We start from the raw sequence: 15031 nt of genomic DNA, 5'->3' as shown, positions 1-15031 counted from the left end.
ATCTTTGACCATCCCTGGTATTTTTTATTTGTTTCACTTGTTTATTTTTGTGTAAACAATGATTTTTGCCATAATCGAGCAGCGCTACAGAAGCGTCATGCAAGACAGTTGTTGGGGGCAGTGGGGATTCTAGAGTCTGTGGGGTCTTAGGCACAAAAAAAAATGGGTGGCCCCACAATCGGCGTTCATCTCCATGATGTCTGCCGTTGTCGTAAACGCTTACTCTTCTTGCTTTTTTTTCTTTTTACCGTTTCTGTTTTCCCTCCTTCCTCTGTCATTGACAGACAGCGCGGTGTGATGGGGCCCCCTTAGGGAGGTTTTCTACTGTCTTTACAAAATGTGCACATTTAGAGTCTCTGTTGTGATTTAAAGTTCGTCAGCCCCCAGAGGCCCCTTACTTACTAAGTTAGAGTGGAGATAGATATTAAGACATGAATAATAAATGAGGGTACTCATTGCTGGATCAGTCTGAAAGTCTGAGTTCAGTTATGCAAAATTCCTCACAATCTGACCGGTCATTTGTTCATAGCTTTGATTGGATCACTTCCATAAAACCTGACTGAACACATCCTGACGAATTTATTATTAAAACTTCTGTTATTCACATTAATCCTCATCGTCAGGCTGGTTGGCCCACCAGGGATTTGATCTGCAGGCATACTGAATGTCCGGTGTGTCCTTAGGCAAGGCACTTATCCCCTAGTTCCTCCTCCTGCTTCATCTGCAGTGTATGAATGGATGAGTTAATACTGATGGACTCTTTACTCTGCAGCAGCCTCTACCATCAGTGTGTGAATGTGTATGAATGGCTCTGAGATAACGCCTGTCATGAATTGACGCTATATAAATAAAGATTGATTGATTGACTGATTGATTGATAGTTTACGAAGCTGGTTGGTGTCTTCTGGCTTCATTGCTATGTAGAGCTGAGTATCGTCTGCATAGCAATGAAAGTTTATGGAGTGTTTTCTCATATTACCAAGAGGAAGCATCTATAATGTAAATAGAATCGGACCAAGCACTGATCCTTGAGGCACTCCATGGCTAACTTTGGTGTACAAAGAGGACTCATCATGAACAAACTGAGATCTGTCTGATAAATAGGATCTAAACCAACTTAAAGCAGTCCCTGTAACTCCAAGTCATTGTTCTAGTCTCTGTAACAGAATCTGATGGTCAATTGTATCAAAAGCAGCGCAAAGATCTAACAGGACAAGCACAGATAGAAGTCCGACTGGAACTCCTGATATAAGCTGTTGTTGTGGAGAAAATCACACAACTGATTAGCTACCACTTTCTCTAAGATCTTGGAGATAAAAGGAAGGTTAGATATAGGTCTATAGTTAGCTAGAGTTCCTGAATCAAGAGTAGGCTTTTTAAGGAGCGGTTTAATTACAGCTACTTTAAATGACTGGGGTACATAACCTGCTGCTAAAGATAAATTAATCATATCTAGTATGGAGCTAACTAAGGGAAAGGCTTCAGCCTATTGTCTTGTTGTTCAGTGCTCTTGTGAATATTAGGTTAATAAACAACTTATTAAGCTAACGTTTAGCTATCTTGTCAAATCCGCTGATTAGCTCAATGAAGCATAACAGTCGTGACGTCATAAATCGACCGCGGTGTAGTTCGGTAGCGCATAACGTTAGCTTTTTACTTCTCTCGGCTGCATTAACTCTTCAAACTTCATATAAATTATGTTCATCTGTAAAGATTATCCCGCTGAAAAAAACAGCAATGCGTCAGAAACGCGTGTTTGACACAGAGCTTATTTTCTGCAATGATCCAAAATCCAATGCAAAAATCCCATAGGCGAATTTCTGAAGGAACCACCGGCGCCATATTTTCGGGTTGGCCTACAAAAATACGTCATTACTACACCAGTCTATATAATAACACATGCAGTAAAAAGTAGCGGCGCCGTGTCGTTCATGCAGCGGCCGGTCAACAAACTGTTGTCATTGGGACAGAGCTGATGTGCAAAAATCAGCACACAAAATGCTCATGCAAGCGCTTTACTGCCCGGAGAAAACGCTAGGTGGACAAAGGGCCAAAAGATAGTATCGATACAACACATTCAAACACATGAATCAATCATGTCCCACACTTTGTATAAAACAAATAGCTGCTCTTTTACTTCATTATATATATGTTAATTCACAACGTTAACACCGCACGTAATTAACACAATGATGAAAAGCTGGGCAATCAAACAACACGTGCAGCAACAATCCGTGTTTAAACACGAGTAGTCATCTGTCACAATGCAAAATAAACAACCTTTTCTTATCACAACATGTCAATCACAGAAGTTTGCAAAAAGTGTTCAGTTTGAAATGCCTGCTTCTCTTCTCCCCGTTCCTTTTCTTCTTCTGCTGAGTTTTATGGCATCCTTGGGTTTAGGGATGTGACGATTCACTTAGCTCAAGATACAATTTTTTCTATTGAAAACACCTCTGCACCTCAACTATACAAACCTGCTTGTTTGTATGGATGATACCCTAACCCCTGATTGTTATGACCAGTCTCCTCTGGTCTATGAAAGCAGAGGAGGCAGAGGCTCTGACAGATACCAGCCGAAATGACAACTTGTGTTTTTCTGTTACAGTACATTTAATTGAGAAGACAAATTGAATCAATCACAGATTGACATCATAGATTCAATCATTTTATCAGATCAGAAAATTGATAAATTAAAAAAAAAAAAAAACACACATTTGCTGGCTTTTATTTTTTAAATAGGTAGCTCCCAGAGCCCCCCTGCTCCCCTCTGAACCCCCACCTACATAGAACATACTACTGTTTAAACTTAAATCTGTTAAAGATTAATAAAAGATTATTCCACAAAACAAAACAACTCCTGCCTGCAGTGTTTCAAACTCAGCACTGTTTCACAGTCTGAGTGGAGACGCTCACAGACTGACGCGACAGTGACTGTGAGAGGACGCTGCTATCGTTACGTTAGCTGCGGACACGGAGAGAGTGAACGGAGAAGAGTCGACTGTTTGACCGGATCACGTGTTTGGTCGGAAGAGATCACGGATCAACTGTGTGCTGATGCCCTAAAAGTAAAAAAAAAAAAAAAGGGGTGAGGGTAGGCGCGTGCGTGTGTGTTATTGCTGAAGTGTGTGTTGGTGTGTTAGCGTGTAGCAGAGAGAGGAGCCGGTAGCTGCAGCTACATAAAACGCGCTGCTAAAAAGCATTTCCCCGACACGTAGCAGATAGCTCCCCTACAGTGTTTCCCCTGTAAGCATTTAGCAGCGGCCGTGCACTGCTCCTGTGATATGACCGCCACTGTTGATTTTTTTGTTTTTTATTGAGAAAGAATAGTAAATGAAAGGAGAGGGAAACGAAAGGACAGAGCTTTGTGCTAAATGTGACCACAACTGTTGACTTTTTTTTTCTATCTAAGAGAGGAACGGGGGAAACAAGAGAGGAGAAATAACTTAACTATTTAACTAGTATTTTTGCGCTACAGACGCTTGATATCAAGACAGTGAACTCACCTCTGAGTGACAAACTGTGCACTGACATGTGGCTCTTTGTTTCAAAAACTCAATCCAGCTTTGTTTCAGTGAAGGCTGTGTGCGGCGAGGAGAAATACAGACCAATAAACAATCGACTGTATTTAAACACGGCAGGGTTGTGTTTGTCTGTAAATGCCGCTGACCAATCAACGGACTGGAGGGTTTAGCTCCACCTTTTAGGGTCGGATCGATATACTTGGCACCCCAACAGAGGGGTCCCAAAAAGTAGGGCGGTGTGGATCAGTTGTTTTGGAATCTTTCCCGTCTTTAGTCTCTGGAAATACCACAAAATGTGAGCGATACCGAGACGAACCGAACTGAACCGCTTGGTGGAAACACGGCTTTAGTGGTTCTTTATTTATTGATTATTTCTGTTGGTGTTCTGGTCTCTGTAACTTTTACAGATCAACTTGTTTTTATCAATTGTACCATTAGAACCTGCGTACCTCATGTACCTCAGCACCCATGTACCATGCCTTCTCACTTTGTGTTTCATGTATTGCTGTATTAAAGGACTCTCCCTGCAACCAAATTTACCTACAGGTACAAATGAAGTTACCTGAACCTGTCATTCATAAATATAATAGGGTCAACCATTGTTCAAATGTCAAAGCATTAAGATGATCCATGTGTAAGAATCCTGTCTTATTTCCTGTGCAGAGTCTGTGTAACAACGATGGCGCTACCTGACAACATGGCGGAGGAGGGGATGGAGACCGAGGGGCCGGCCACCACAGCTGCCTTCGTAAACACCAGCTCAGGTGGCGCCACAAATTCCACCAACATTACCTTTTTCCCCTACTATCCGCACTCGTTGTACGTCGCCGCCAGCTACATTGTGGCCTACTTTTTCATCTTCCTGCTGTGCATGGTGGGCAACATCCTGGTGTGTCTAATAGTGCTGGAAAACCGTCACATGCGCACGGCCACCAACCTCTTCATCTTCAACCTGGCAATCAGTGACCTGCTGGTGGGCATCTTCTGCATCCCTACGACACTGGTGGATAACCTGATCACAGGTAGGCACCCGAATGACTGTACCATTTCTGCTCTGAGCACTCGAGCAATTCAACTCATCAGAAAGACGCCGTTACTGCTGATCTTTTCTAAATGTGACAGTCCCCGTACTTTACCAGCTACGGACGTGTCTTCACATCCTCTTCGCTCCATGTCTGATCGGGAAGTATCCCGTCTCAAATAAAAAACATGCACTATAAAGTAACGAAACAGTGTCGCTCATACAGAGGTCTACAGACTGTTGTCATGGAGACGAGAGAGCTGCAGCACTATTCTTCTCTGCGCTCAAACGCTTCATGAGTGCACAGCCAGGTGGACAAGGGGCCTGATGTATGCCCTCTCATATTCTGAATATTATATATATCCATCCATCCATTTTCTGCCGCTTATCCGGGGCCGGGTCGCGGGGGCAGCAGTCTAAGCAGAGACACCCAGACTTCCCTCACCCCAGACACCTCCTCCAGCACTTCCGGTGGGACCCCAAGGCGTTCCCAAGCCAGCCGAGAGACATAGTCTCTCCAGCGTGTCCTGGGTCTACCCCGAGGCCTCCTCCGAGGGACATGCCCGGAACACCTCCCTAGGGAGGCGTCCAGGGGGCATCCGGACCAGATGCCCGAACCACCTCAACTGACTCCTCTCGATGTGGAGGAGTAACGGCTCTACTCCGAGCTCCTCCCTGGTGACCGAGCTCCTCACCCTATCTCTAAGGGTGCGCCCAGCCACCCTACGGAGGAAGCCCATTTCGGCCGCTTGTATCCGAGATCTCGTTCTTTCGGTCATGACCCAAAGCTCATGACCATAGGTGAGGGTAGGAACGAAGATCGACCGGTAAATCGAGAGCTTCGCCTTTCGGCTTAGCTCCTTCTTCACCACGACGGACCGATACAGCGACCGCATGACTGCAGACGCCGCACCGATCCGTCTGTCGATCTCGCGCTCCATCTTCCCCCCACTCGTGAACAAGACCCCGAGATACTTAAACTCCTCCACCTGGGGCAAGGACTCCCCACCGACCCGAAGAGGGCAAACCACCTTTTTCCGGTCGAGGACCATGGCCTCAGATTTAGAGGTGCTGATCCTCATCCCAGCCGCCTCACACTCGGTAGCGAACCGCCCCAGTGCACGCTGGAGGTCCGGGTTCGATGGAGCCAACAAGACCACATCATCTGCAAAAAGCAGAGACGAGATCCTGTGGTCCCCGAACCGGACCCCCTCCGGCCCCTGGCTGCGCCTAGAAATTCTGTCCATAAAAGTAATGAACAGAACCGGTGACAAAGGGCAGCCCTGCCGGAGGCCAACGCGCACCGGGAACAGGTCCGACTTACTGCCGGCAATGCGAACCATACTCCTGCTCCGCTTGTACAAGGACCGGACCGCCCTTAGCAAAGGGCCCCGAACCCCATACTCCCAGAGCACCCCCCACAGGGCGCCACGAGGGACACGGTCGAATGCCTTCTCCAGATCCACAAAGCACATGTGGACTGGTTGGGCAAACTCCCATGAACCCTCGAGCACCCGCTGGAGAGTGTAGAGCTGGTCCAGTGTTCCACGGCCAGGACGAAAACCGCATTGTTCCTCTTGAATCCGAGGTTCGACGATCAGCCGGATCCTCCTCTCCAGAACCCTGGAATAGACTTTCCCAGGGAGGCTGAGGAGTGTGATTCCCCGGTAGTTGGAACACACCCTCCGGTCCCCCTTCTTGAAAAGAGGGACCACCACCCCGGTCTGCCAGTCCAGAGGTACTGTCCCCGACCTCCACGCGATGTTACAGAGACGTGTCAACCATGACAGCCCCTGCACATCCAGAGACTTAAGATACTCAGGGCGAATCTCATCCACCCCCGGAGCCTTGCCGCCAAGGAGCTTGCCAACTACCTCGGTGACTTCGGCTTGGGTGATGGACGAGTCTACCTCTGAGAACTCAGCCTCTGCTCCCTCGGTGGGAGACGTGACGGTGGGATTGAGGAGATCCTCGAAGTATTCCTTCCACCGTCCGACGACATCCCCAGTTGAGGTCAGCAGCTCCCCACCTCCACTGTAAACAGTGTTGGTGAAGCACTGCTTCCCCCTCCTGAGGCGACGGACGGTTTGCCAGAATTTCCTCGAGGCCGACCGAAAGTCCTCCTCCATGGCCTCCCCGAACTCCTCCCAGGCCCGAGTTTTTGCCTCCACGACCGCCCGGGCTGCGGAATGCCTGGCCTGCCGGTACCCGTCAGCTGCCTCAGGAGTCCTATGCGCTAGCAACGCCCGATAGGACTCCTTCTTCAGCTTGACGGCCTCCCTTACTTCCGGTGTCCACCACCGGGTTCGGGGATTGCCGCCACGACAGGCACCAGAGACCCTGCGACCACAGCTCAGAGCAGCTGCTTTGACAATGGAGGTGGAGAACATGGTCCACTCGGACTCAATGCACCCAGCCTTCCCCGGGATCTGCGAAAAGCTCGTCCGGAGGTGGGAGTTGAAGACCTCACTAACAGAGGGTTCAGCCAGGCGTTCCCAGCAGACCCTCACTACACGTTTGGGCCTGCCGAGTCTGACCGGCTTCCTCCCCTGCCAGCGCATCCAACTCACCACCAGGTGGTGATCAGTTGACAGCTCAGCCCCTCTCTTCACCCGAGTGTCCGAGACACACGGCCGAAGGTCAGATGACACGACCACAAAGTCTATCATCGACCTCCGGCCTAGGGAGTCCTGGTGCCACGTGCACTTATGGACATCCCTGTGCTCGAACATGGTGTTCGTTATGGACAAACTGTGACTAGCACAGAAGTCCAATAACAGAACACCACTCTGGTTCAGATCAGGGAGGCCGTTCATCCCAATCACCCCACTCCAGATCTCACTGTCATTGCCCACGTGAGCGTTGAAGTCCCCCAGTAGAACAATGGAGTCCCCAGTCGGAGCACTGTCCAGCACCCCTCCCAGGGACTCCAAGAAGGCCGGGTACTCCACACTGCCGTTCGGGCCGTAGGCTGAGACGACAGTGAGAGACCTGTCCCCTACCCGAAGGCGCAGGGACACGACCCTCTCGTTCACCGGGGTGAACTCCAACACCTGGCAGCTGAGCTGGGGGGCTATGAGCAAGCCCACACCAGCCCGCCGCCTCTCACCGCGGGCAACTCCAGAGAAGTAGAGAGTCCAGCCCCTCTCGAGGAGCTGGGTTCCAGAGCCCAAGCAGTGCGTGGAGGTGAGCCCGACTATATCTAGTCGGTACCTCTCAACCTCCTGCACAAGCTCAGGCTCCTTCCCCCCCAGTGAGGTGACGTTCCATGTACCAAACGCCAGAAGCTGCGTCCGGGGATCGGGTCGCCGAGGCCCCCGCCGTCGACTGCCGCCCGATCCACATTGCACCCGACCCCTACAGCTTCCTCTGTGGGTGGTGGGTCCACAGGAGGACGGGCCCGCGTCATCCTTTCGGGCTGAGCCCGGCCGGGCCCCACGGGCAAAAGCTCGGCCACCAGGCGCTCTCCTGCGGGCCCCAACCCCAGGCCTGGCTCCAGGGTGGGGCCCCGGCTCCGCCATGCCGGGCGACGTCACGGTCCTTGTTGGTGTTCCTCTCATATATATATAATATGTTAATTTTAAAAAACTGTAAATAATTAAGACCTATTTTTCAATTCATGAGGCACTACAGTTGAGGTCAACAGGTTTCATACTGTTGAGGTCGAGCCGCGTGTTTGAGCGACACTCTGTTTGTCTTTTTCAACAGGTTGGCCCTTTTCCAACACGATGTGCAAGCTGAGCGGCTTCGTGCAGGGAGTGTCCGCCTCTGCTTCCGTCTTCACTCTGGTGGCGATCGCTGTCGAAAGGTGAGTTGCTCTGTGGCGTGATAGTTAATGCTCTTTATCGTCTATAACTGAGGAAACAGCCGAGTCATGGACAAGTTGACCCGATGAAGCTGAAACACGTCGGCCTGTTTCGATCTTTTTCACTTTTCACTTTTCATGCACATTGATAGTCGCTGAAGCTGTGCCAGAATATCTACCATAAGTTTGATCTGTCGCTTGTTTGTTTGTAAATAACTGATCATAAAACCTCTAAAATGATAAACAAATATTCAACCAACCGTTAAACCTCCTGTTCACAGCATCCCTGTGAAGCACAGCGGTGGAAGCAGCACGCCATGCCACATACTCTCTTTTATGGTGACGCCAAACACATGCTCATTTTGGCGCTGCAAACATTCAGGCTTTGTTCAGACAGTCAGTGTGTGTGTGTGTGTGTGTGTGTGTGTGTGTCTGACATGTGTGTGACATTTCATGTATATATTGCTATTTGTTACATGCTGAGTGATGTATGATGTATGTACCTGCAGATGTAAATTAGCTTCAGGCTAACTCTGGTGCAATGAATCAAATGGTCTCATTTATGTTTTTTTGTTGCACATTGTCCCTCACAAATAAACTGGGTAAACTGATTGAATTGTTGTTATCGCATTGGATCAAATCTTGAAAATAGGTTGTTCAAAAATCCAATTCTAGTTTTAGTCTGGATGAAACCTTCAGTTTGTGTTGTTCAAAACTTGTCAGTAGCATTTGGATAGCTCTGGATTACCCTTATCCCAACAGGGGGTATGATTTCAAGGTGGGAAGAAAATGTCATAAAACTTTAAAATTGGTCAAATAATTTTATTTATTTATTTATATTCTACACTTGACTTTGAAGCAGAGGAACAAATCAAGCTAAACGATAGATAGATCGATAGATAGATAGATAGATAGATAGATAGATAGATAGATAGATAGATAGATAGATAGATAGATAGATAGATAGATAGAAACAAACCAAAGCAAAAGTTCAGATCTGAAAGACATTTTCAAAATATGTATTTGTTGATGTGTATTTGTTTTTGTTTTTCACATGAGGGGTCATAAAGGAAATTATGAATAGAAGTGTATGTTTGTGTAATTTTCGTGTTAATTATAAAGTGACCCTATGTTGGATCTTCTACCTGTTCTTTACATAGCTGGTTGATCCAGTCCAGTGTTGCTTTTCACATCCGGCATGAAAGTAAAACGGATTACCTGATCTCGATTACCTAATCCAGATTAGTGTTTCTGACTCAAAGGATCTTGTTTTGCTCCATGTTTGTTTTTATTCTTGCTGTTTTCTTCCATTGACCAGTTTGTGGAACGCATCTTGAATTGACTTGCCAGATCTCCGTCGATGGTGTTGCATTGCGAGTGAAGCAGAAGACGCATTGAAGCGACCGAGACGTTCAGATTGAATCAGATCTTTAGGAGTCTAGTTTGAATCACGTTTGAATCACCTCTGTATGTGGTTTCAATCCGATTTGGAAAAATTAGATCTCATGTGGCTTTTTGCGTTCAGGCTGGCAAAAACAATCAGCAGACATTATTTGTATTTTTATGCCAAAACAACAGGACTGGTTGTTCTTTTCTTTCTCTTCCAGGTTTGGCTGTATTGTTTACCCTCTAAAACCCAAGCCAACTGTGCTTGTTGCCAAGGCGACCATCATTCTGATCTGGATGCTGGCGGTGGTGATCATGTGTCCTGCTGCGGTGGCGCTGACCGTGGAGAAAATTCCTTTTCACTTCTTGGTGCACAACGATGACTTCAACCTCACGTATCCTCTGTACACCTGCTATGAAAACTTTTCCTACCCTCAGATGACAAAGGTCTACACGGCGGTTCTGTTCGCTCACATCTACCTGGTGCCCCTCAGCCTCATCACTCTGATGTACGGGAGAATCTGTGTCAAACTGTGGTCCTCTGTGGTGGCCAACAGAGAGCTGCAGCTGGCCAACGCCACGGTGCAGGTGGTGGGGAGGAGAGGAGGTCAGCAAAGAATATCCAAGAAAAAGATCAAGGTGATAAAGATGCTCATCCTGGTGGCTTTGCTGTTCATGCTCTCCTGGTTACCACTCTGGACCCTCATGATGATGACGGACTACGCAGGTTTGAACAGGGACCAGCTCGACCTTCTGTCCAGCTACATCTTCCCCTTTGCCCACTGGCTGGCTTTTGCCAACTCCAGCGTCAACCCCATCATCTATGGATACTACAACGAGAACTTTAAGAGGGGCTTCCAGGCTATGTGCTGGTCCAGGCCCATCGGCTGCCTCCTGCAGTGCCACCTGTGGAGAAAGATGGCAAGGTGGGGCAGGAAGGACAGGTCCGTTGGTGCACAGTGTAGACCTACTGACTTCAGAGAGGCAATCGGCAATCACAACCAACTTGTGTTAGGGCTGAGAAATCGAGTCCATAACGACAACAACTTGTGTGACGGGGCTGAACCGAACAGGGGCGGCATGGCGCGATGTGTGGTGGTCCAATCAGAGAGAAGTGTTTTAGAGCGAGGTGTAGAAATGGCACCGAGTCGTAAGAAAAGCAGTACAGGAGAGGAGATGCAGGGCATACGGTCAGGGAGGGCGTTTGAGGCCTGGGGTAACTGAGGGATCACGGTGTGACCAGAATTAAGCCAAACCAGGCCGTAGGTTCTTGTTTAATTCCAAAAAAGAAAGGACTGTTCATCCTGTGTTGAATATCGGTGAAACAGAATTGGTTCAAAGTAGCACAAAGACAAGATGTGTATGTTAAATTTAAATGACGACTAAATGTTTCAAAAGAAAACAGGACCAGCATCCATCATTTAAATCAAGATTAGACTGGAAAAAATAACATTCTAGTTCATGGTGGGGCTCACTGCAGACTATTCATCTCAGGGGTGAAAATAGACGGAATGAATTGAGATCACTATGAGTCATTTCAATTTTTTCCTGTTCATCTTTTACTCATCTCTCTTCAGCACACTCTAATGGTGCTCTGATGTAGATGTCTGAGCTGTCTCTCATCAGAGACTGGCCCCAGGTAAAACAAAAGAATCTACCTCTTCAACACTGCTAATGCAAGAAGTCACTTTAAATGTGTGCTATGTCGCTCTCTGTTTTGTAGATTATTGATGATTATTGTTTCACTATATGTGATCTTAGCAGCCCAGATGACAAATGGAAGTGTCCTGGCTTTACTAACCTATGATCGGGACTCTTTATTTCGTATCAAAGAGTCATTGGAGGACATGTTTCATGCCTGGTGACCGTTACAAACGGGCATTTCTGCCTCCGTTTGGGGTCGATCCCGACTCACAGGACTGCTTGATGCTGTATCGGGTGCCGGGAAGGACCCGCAGGAGATCCAGGAGATCCAGAAGAAGAGGCTCTCGGTCCGGTATCCAAGTGAGGCGAGGGTGTGCTGCGGCTGCCGGGGGCTCCGTCGTCTTTGGCTGCCGGGACCACGCTCGGTTCCTGCGCCGGATTCCTCTCCTCGATGTGTGCGCCAGCGTGTCCTCGCTGCCGCCTGCCCGCGCTTCAACAACTGTCCTGGACCCTTCACAGTGCTGGAGCCATGGTCAGGGGTTTTCATCGCCATCGCCTACTTCCGTGTTTATGCCGGCTTTTCCAGCGTGGACCAGCTGGAGCTCACGTGACCGCTGGATGTGCCTTCGTCCAGTCCCGCTCCGCAACACGGACACTACCTCCGAGACATCAATCCACGTTGGCCTATTGGATACTCGTTCAATGTGACTCCGACACTTTCAAGAGTCAACTGGGGACGTTTTTTATTTGTCCAGGCTTTTGGTTGGTCTCTTTTAGGGCTGCTATGGTCTCTGTACTGTCTGTTTGTTGCTTGTGATGATTTAAACCCTGTTTGTGAAGCACTTTGTGGCCCCTGCCTGTGAAAAGTGCTATATAAATAAATTTTACTTTACTTTACTTTACTATGTAGTTTTGGTAGAAAAATTAAAAAAGACAGTGAAACACAACCAAGCAACAACAATGAGGTAGTAACTGAAGAAGAGTCAATCATGACAGTAAATCATTGTCAGTAAAGATTCTGACAATCTGAAGAACTCTCTGTATGCAGGAGAACCAACATAGTGTGGCTGTGATGGAGAGGTACCATCAGTGTTATCGGTGCTTAAAAACCCAGCATCCATGTTGGTATGGGGGTGCTTTAGTCCTCATGACATGGGGAACCTGCACATTGATGAAGACACTCAGCTTATGTGTTCTGGACGCATTACAGTACATGTTAGGCCGTTCTCACTTTAGGTATGATTGTTTCGTACGGGGTCCGAGCACGATGACTCCCCGCTCCCCTCTAACCTGCTGATCTGCGTTTGCAGTCTGACACAGCAGGTGACAGTATGCACATTTTTTGCAGATCCTCCAAAAAGTAGAAGCAAACATGGCAACCACTCGAGGATTCAGTCCATCCTGTTGGCTATGGATGTGAAGGTTATTTCTCGAATGCCAACAACGACCCTCTTCTGACGTCACATGTACTGTGCAGCTCAGATGATGAAACGTAAATATACATTGGTTCCCAAAGTGGGGGTTGGGACCTCCAGGGGGTCACGAGACACTGGAAGGGGGATCGCGAGATTCCTTCCAAAAACATGAAAAGCTGAAATGTTTTCATGTACATAAAAACATGTAAAAATGTAAAGTTGTTTGAAATTGCATATTTTACCCAGGCCATCCTCACCAACAGTCCCAAGGAACCTAAGAGAGCTCAGGAGCTCCCAAAAAAAGGAGAGGTTAGAATATAAAGATAGTGACAAGCAGTAATAAGATATGAAAGCTGGGAGAGAGATAAGAGATCCTGGTGCCAGTTCCCCCGGTAGTCTAGGCCTATAGCAGCATAACTATGAGCTGGTCCTAAGCCAGCCCTAACTATAAGATTTATCAAAAAGAAAAGTTTTAAGTCTATTCTTCAAAGTACTGTAGTGTATTATACATGCAAACACAATGTAAGATAAACAAGTATGTGACTGTAAGTGCTGCTAAAGTGTGTTGCTAAAGTGTGAACTTATGTTAAAGCAATTAGTGGTTTCAAGGAAAGCTTGGTTTAACATCAACAAGCATGTAGTGGTTTATTGTGGGGTCGTTTCTTAAGACTGATTAGGATAACATTTGGGTCTAAAACATGAGTAAACAGGTGTTGATCCCGAGAAAGAGATCATAAAAGTCAACCCGGCATGGAGTTGTAAATCTTAAGGCCATAAGTTCAGAGGAAGTTTAAGGAGAGTAACAGTTGTTGTCCTAAGTCCAAATAAGGACTTGGATGGTTTTCTGTTTTCTTTGACCAATGCTGTATAAGTATGAGTGTCTTTCTTTGTTCAAGAGGGTTCACATTTGACTGGTGACTCTCCCAGGTACCATGGCTAACCTGGACTAATGCTGTTTCTCGACTTTGTAAATAAATGTCTTACATTACAAGCAAGTCAGTGTCAGCGGATTTTTCTTCATCATCTACACATCATCGTCAAAGGAGGAGAACATTAAGAAACTACAGTACCTAGTGTGTCTGCCTCCCGGACCCCAACTGGTAGACGATTCCAAAGGAGCGGTGCCTGATAACTAAAGGCTCTACCTCCCATAGTACTTTTAGAGACTATAGGCACCACGAGCAGGCCTGCATTCTGGGAACGTAATGTTCTTGTCGGATAGTACGGTACAATTAACTCTTTAAGATACAATGGTGCCTGACCATAGAGCTTTGTAGGTGAGAAGAAGGATTTTAAATTCTATTCTAGATTTTATAGGGAGCCAATGGAGAGAAGCCAATACAGGAGTAATGTGGTCCCTTTTCCTAGTTCTAGTAAGAACACGAGCTGCAGTGTTTTGGACGAGTTGAAGGGTCTTTAGAGATTTACCAGAGCACCCTGATAAAATAGAATTACAGTAATCCAATCTGGAGGTAACAAATGCATGAACTCATTTTTCAGCATCATTTTCTGACAGGATCTGTCTGATCTTAGAGATATTACAAGGCGAAAATAAGCTGTCCTTGAAATTTGTTTCATGTGGGAATCAAAGGACATATCCTGATCAAATAGAACTCCTAGGTTCCTAACAGTGGTACTAGAGGCTACACTAATACTACTAAGGGCCGTCATATCGGCAGAGAAAGTCTCTCTAAGGTTCTTAGGTCCAATCACTATAACTTCAGTCTTGTCTGAGTTGAGCAGTAAGAAGTTTCTGGTCATCCAGGTCCTGATGTCCTTGACGCAGGCTTCTAGTTTACGAAGCTGGTTGGTATCTTCTGGCTTCATTGCTATGTAGAGCTGAGTATCGTCTGCATAGCAATGAAAGTTCATGAAGTGTTTTCTCATAATACTACCTAGAGGAAGCATATATAATGTAAATAGAATCGGACCAAGCACTGATCCTTGAGGCACTCCATGGCTAACTTTGGTGTACATAGAGGACTCATCATGAACATGCACAAACTGAGATCTGTCTGATAAATAGGATCTTAAAGCAGTTCCTGTAACTCCAAGTCATTGTTCTATTCTCTGTAACAGAATCTGATGGTCAATTGTGTCAAAAGCAGCACTAAGATCTAACAGGACAAGCACAGATAGAAGTTCCCTGTCTGAGGCTAACAGAAGATCATTTGTTACTCTAACAAGTGCAGTCTCAGTGCTATGGTAAGCTCTAAATCCCGACTGGAACTCCTCA

The 15031-nt window shown here is 46.9% G+C and overlaps 2 protein-coding genes across 2 annotated transcripts; one reads left to right on the top strand and one right to left on the bottom strand.

Moving 5' to 3' along the window:
* Positions 1-4203: 4203 nt before the first annotated feature.
* LOC306818799 (neuropeptide FF receptor 1-like) lies at positions 4204-11411 on the top strand (the record flags this gene model as incomplete). Its single annotated transcript, XM_079336518.1, has 3 exons — positions 4204-4546; positions 8254-8353; positions 9958-11411. 3 exons carry the CDS (start codon positions 4204-4206, stop codon positions 10958-10960), a joined length of 1446 nt encoding a protein of 481 aa, XP_079192644.1. The 3' UTR covers positions 10961-11411.
* LOC306818770 (craniofacial development protein 2-like) lies at positions 4678-8030 on the bottom strand (the record flags this gene model as incomplete). Its single annotated transcript, XM_079336488.1, has 3 exons — positions 7820-8030; positions 6958-7689; positions 4678-4699 (listed from the first exon to the last, which is right to left on the bottom strand). The coding sequence occupies exons 1-3, from the start codon at positions 7888-7890 to the stop codon at positions 4678-4680; spliced, it is 825 nt and encodes a 274-aa protein (XP_079192614.1). The 5' UTR covers positions 7891-8030.
* Positions 11412-15031: the final 3620 nt, after the last annotated feature.

The sequence above is a fragment of the Symphodus melops genome (assembly GCF_947650265.1).
Source record: "Symphodus melops genome assembly, chromosome: 23".
NCBI lineage: Eukaryota > Metazoa > Chordata > Actinopteri > Labriformes > Labridae > Symphodus > Symphodus melops.
This window is presented reverse-complemented; position numbering and strand designations above follow the sequence as displayed.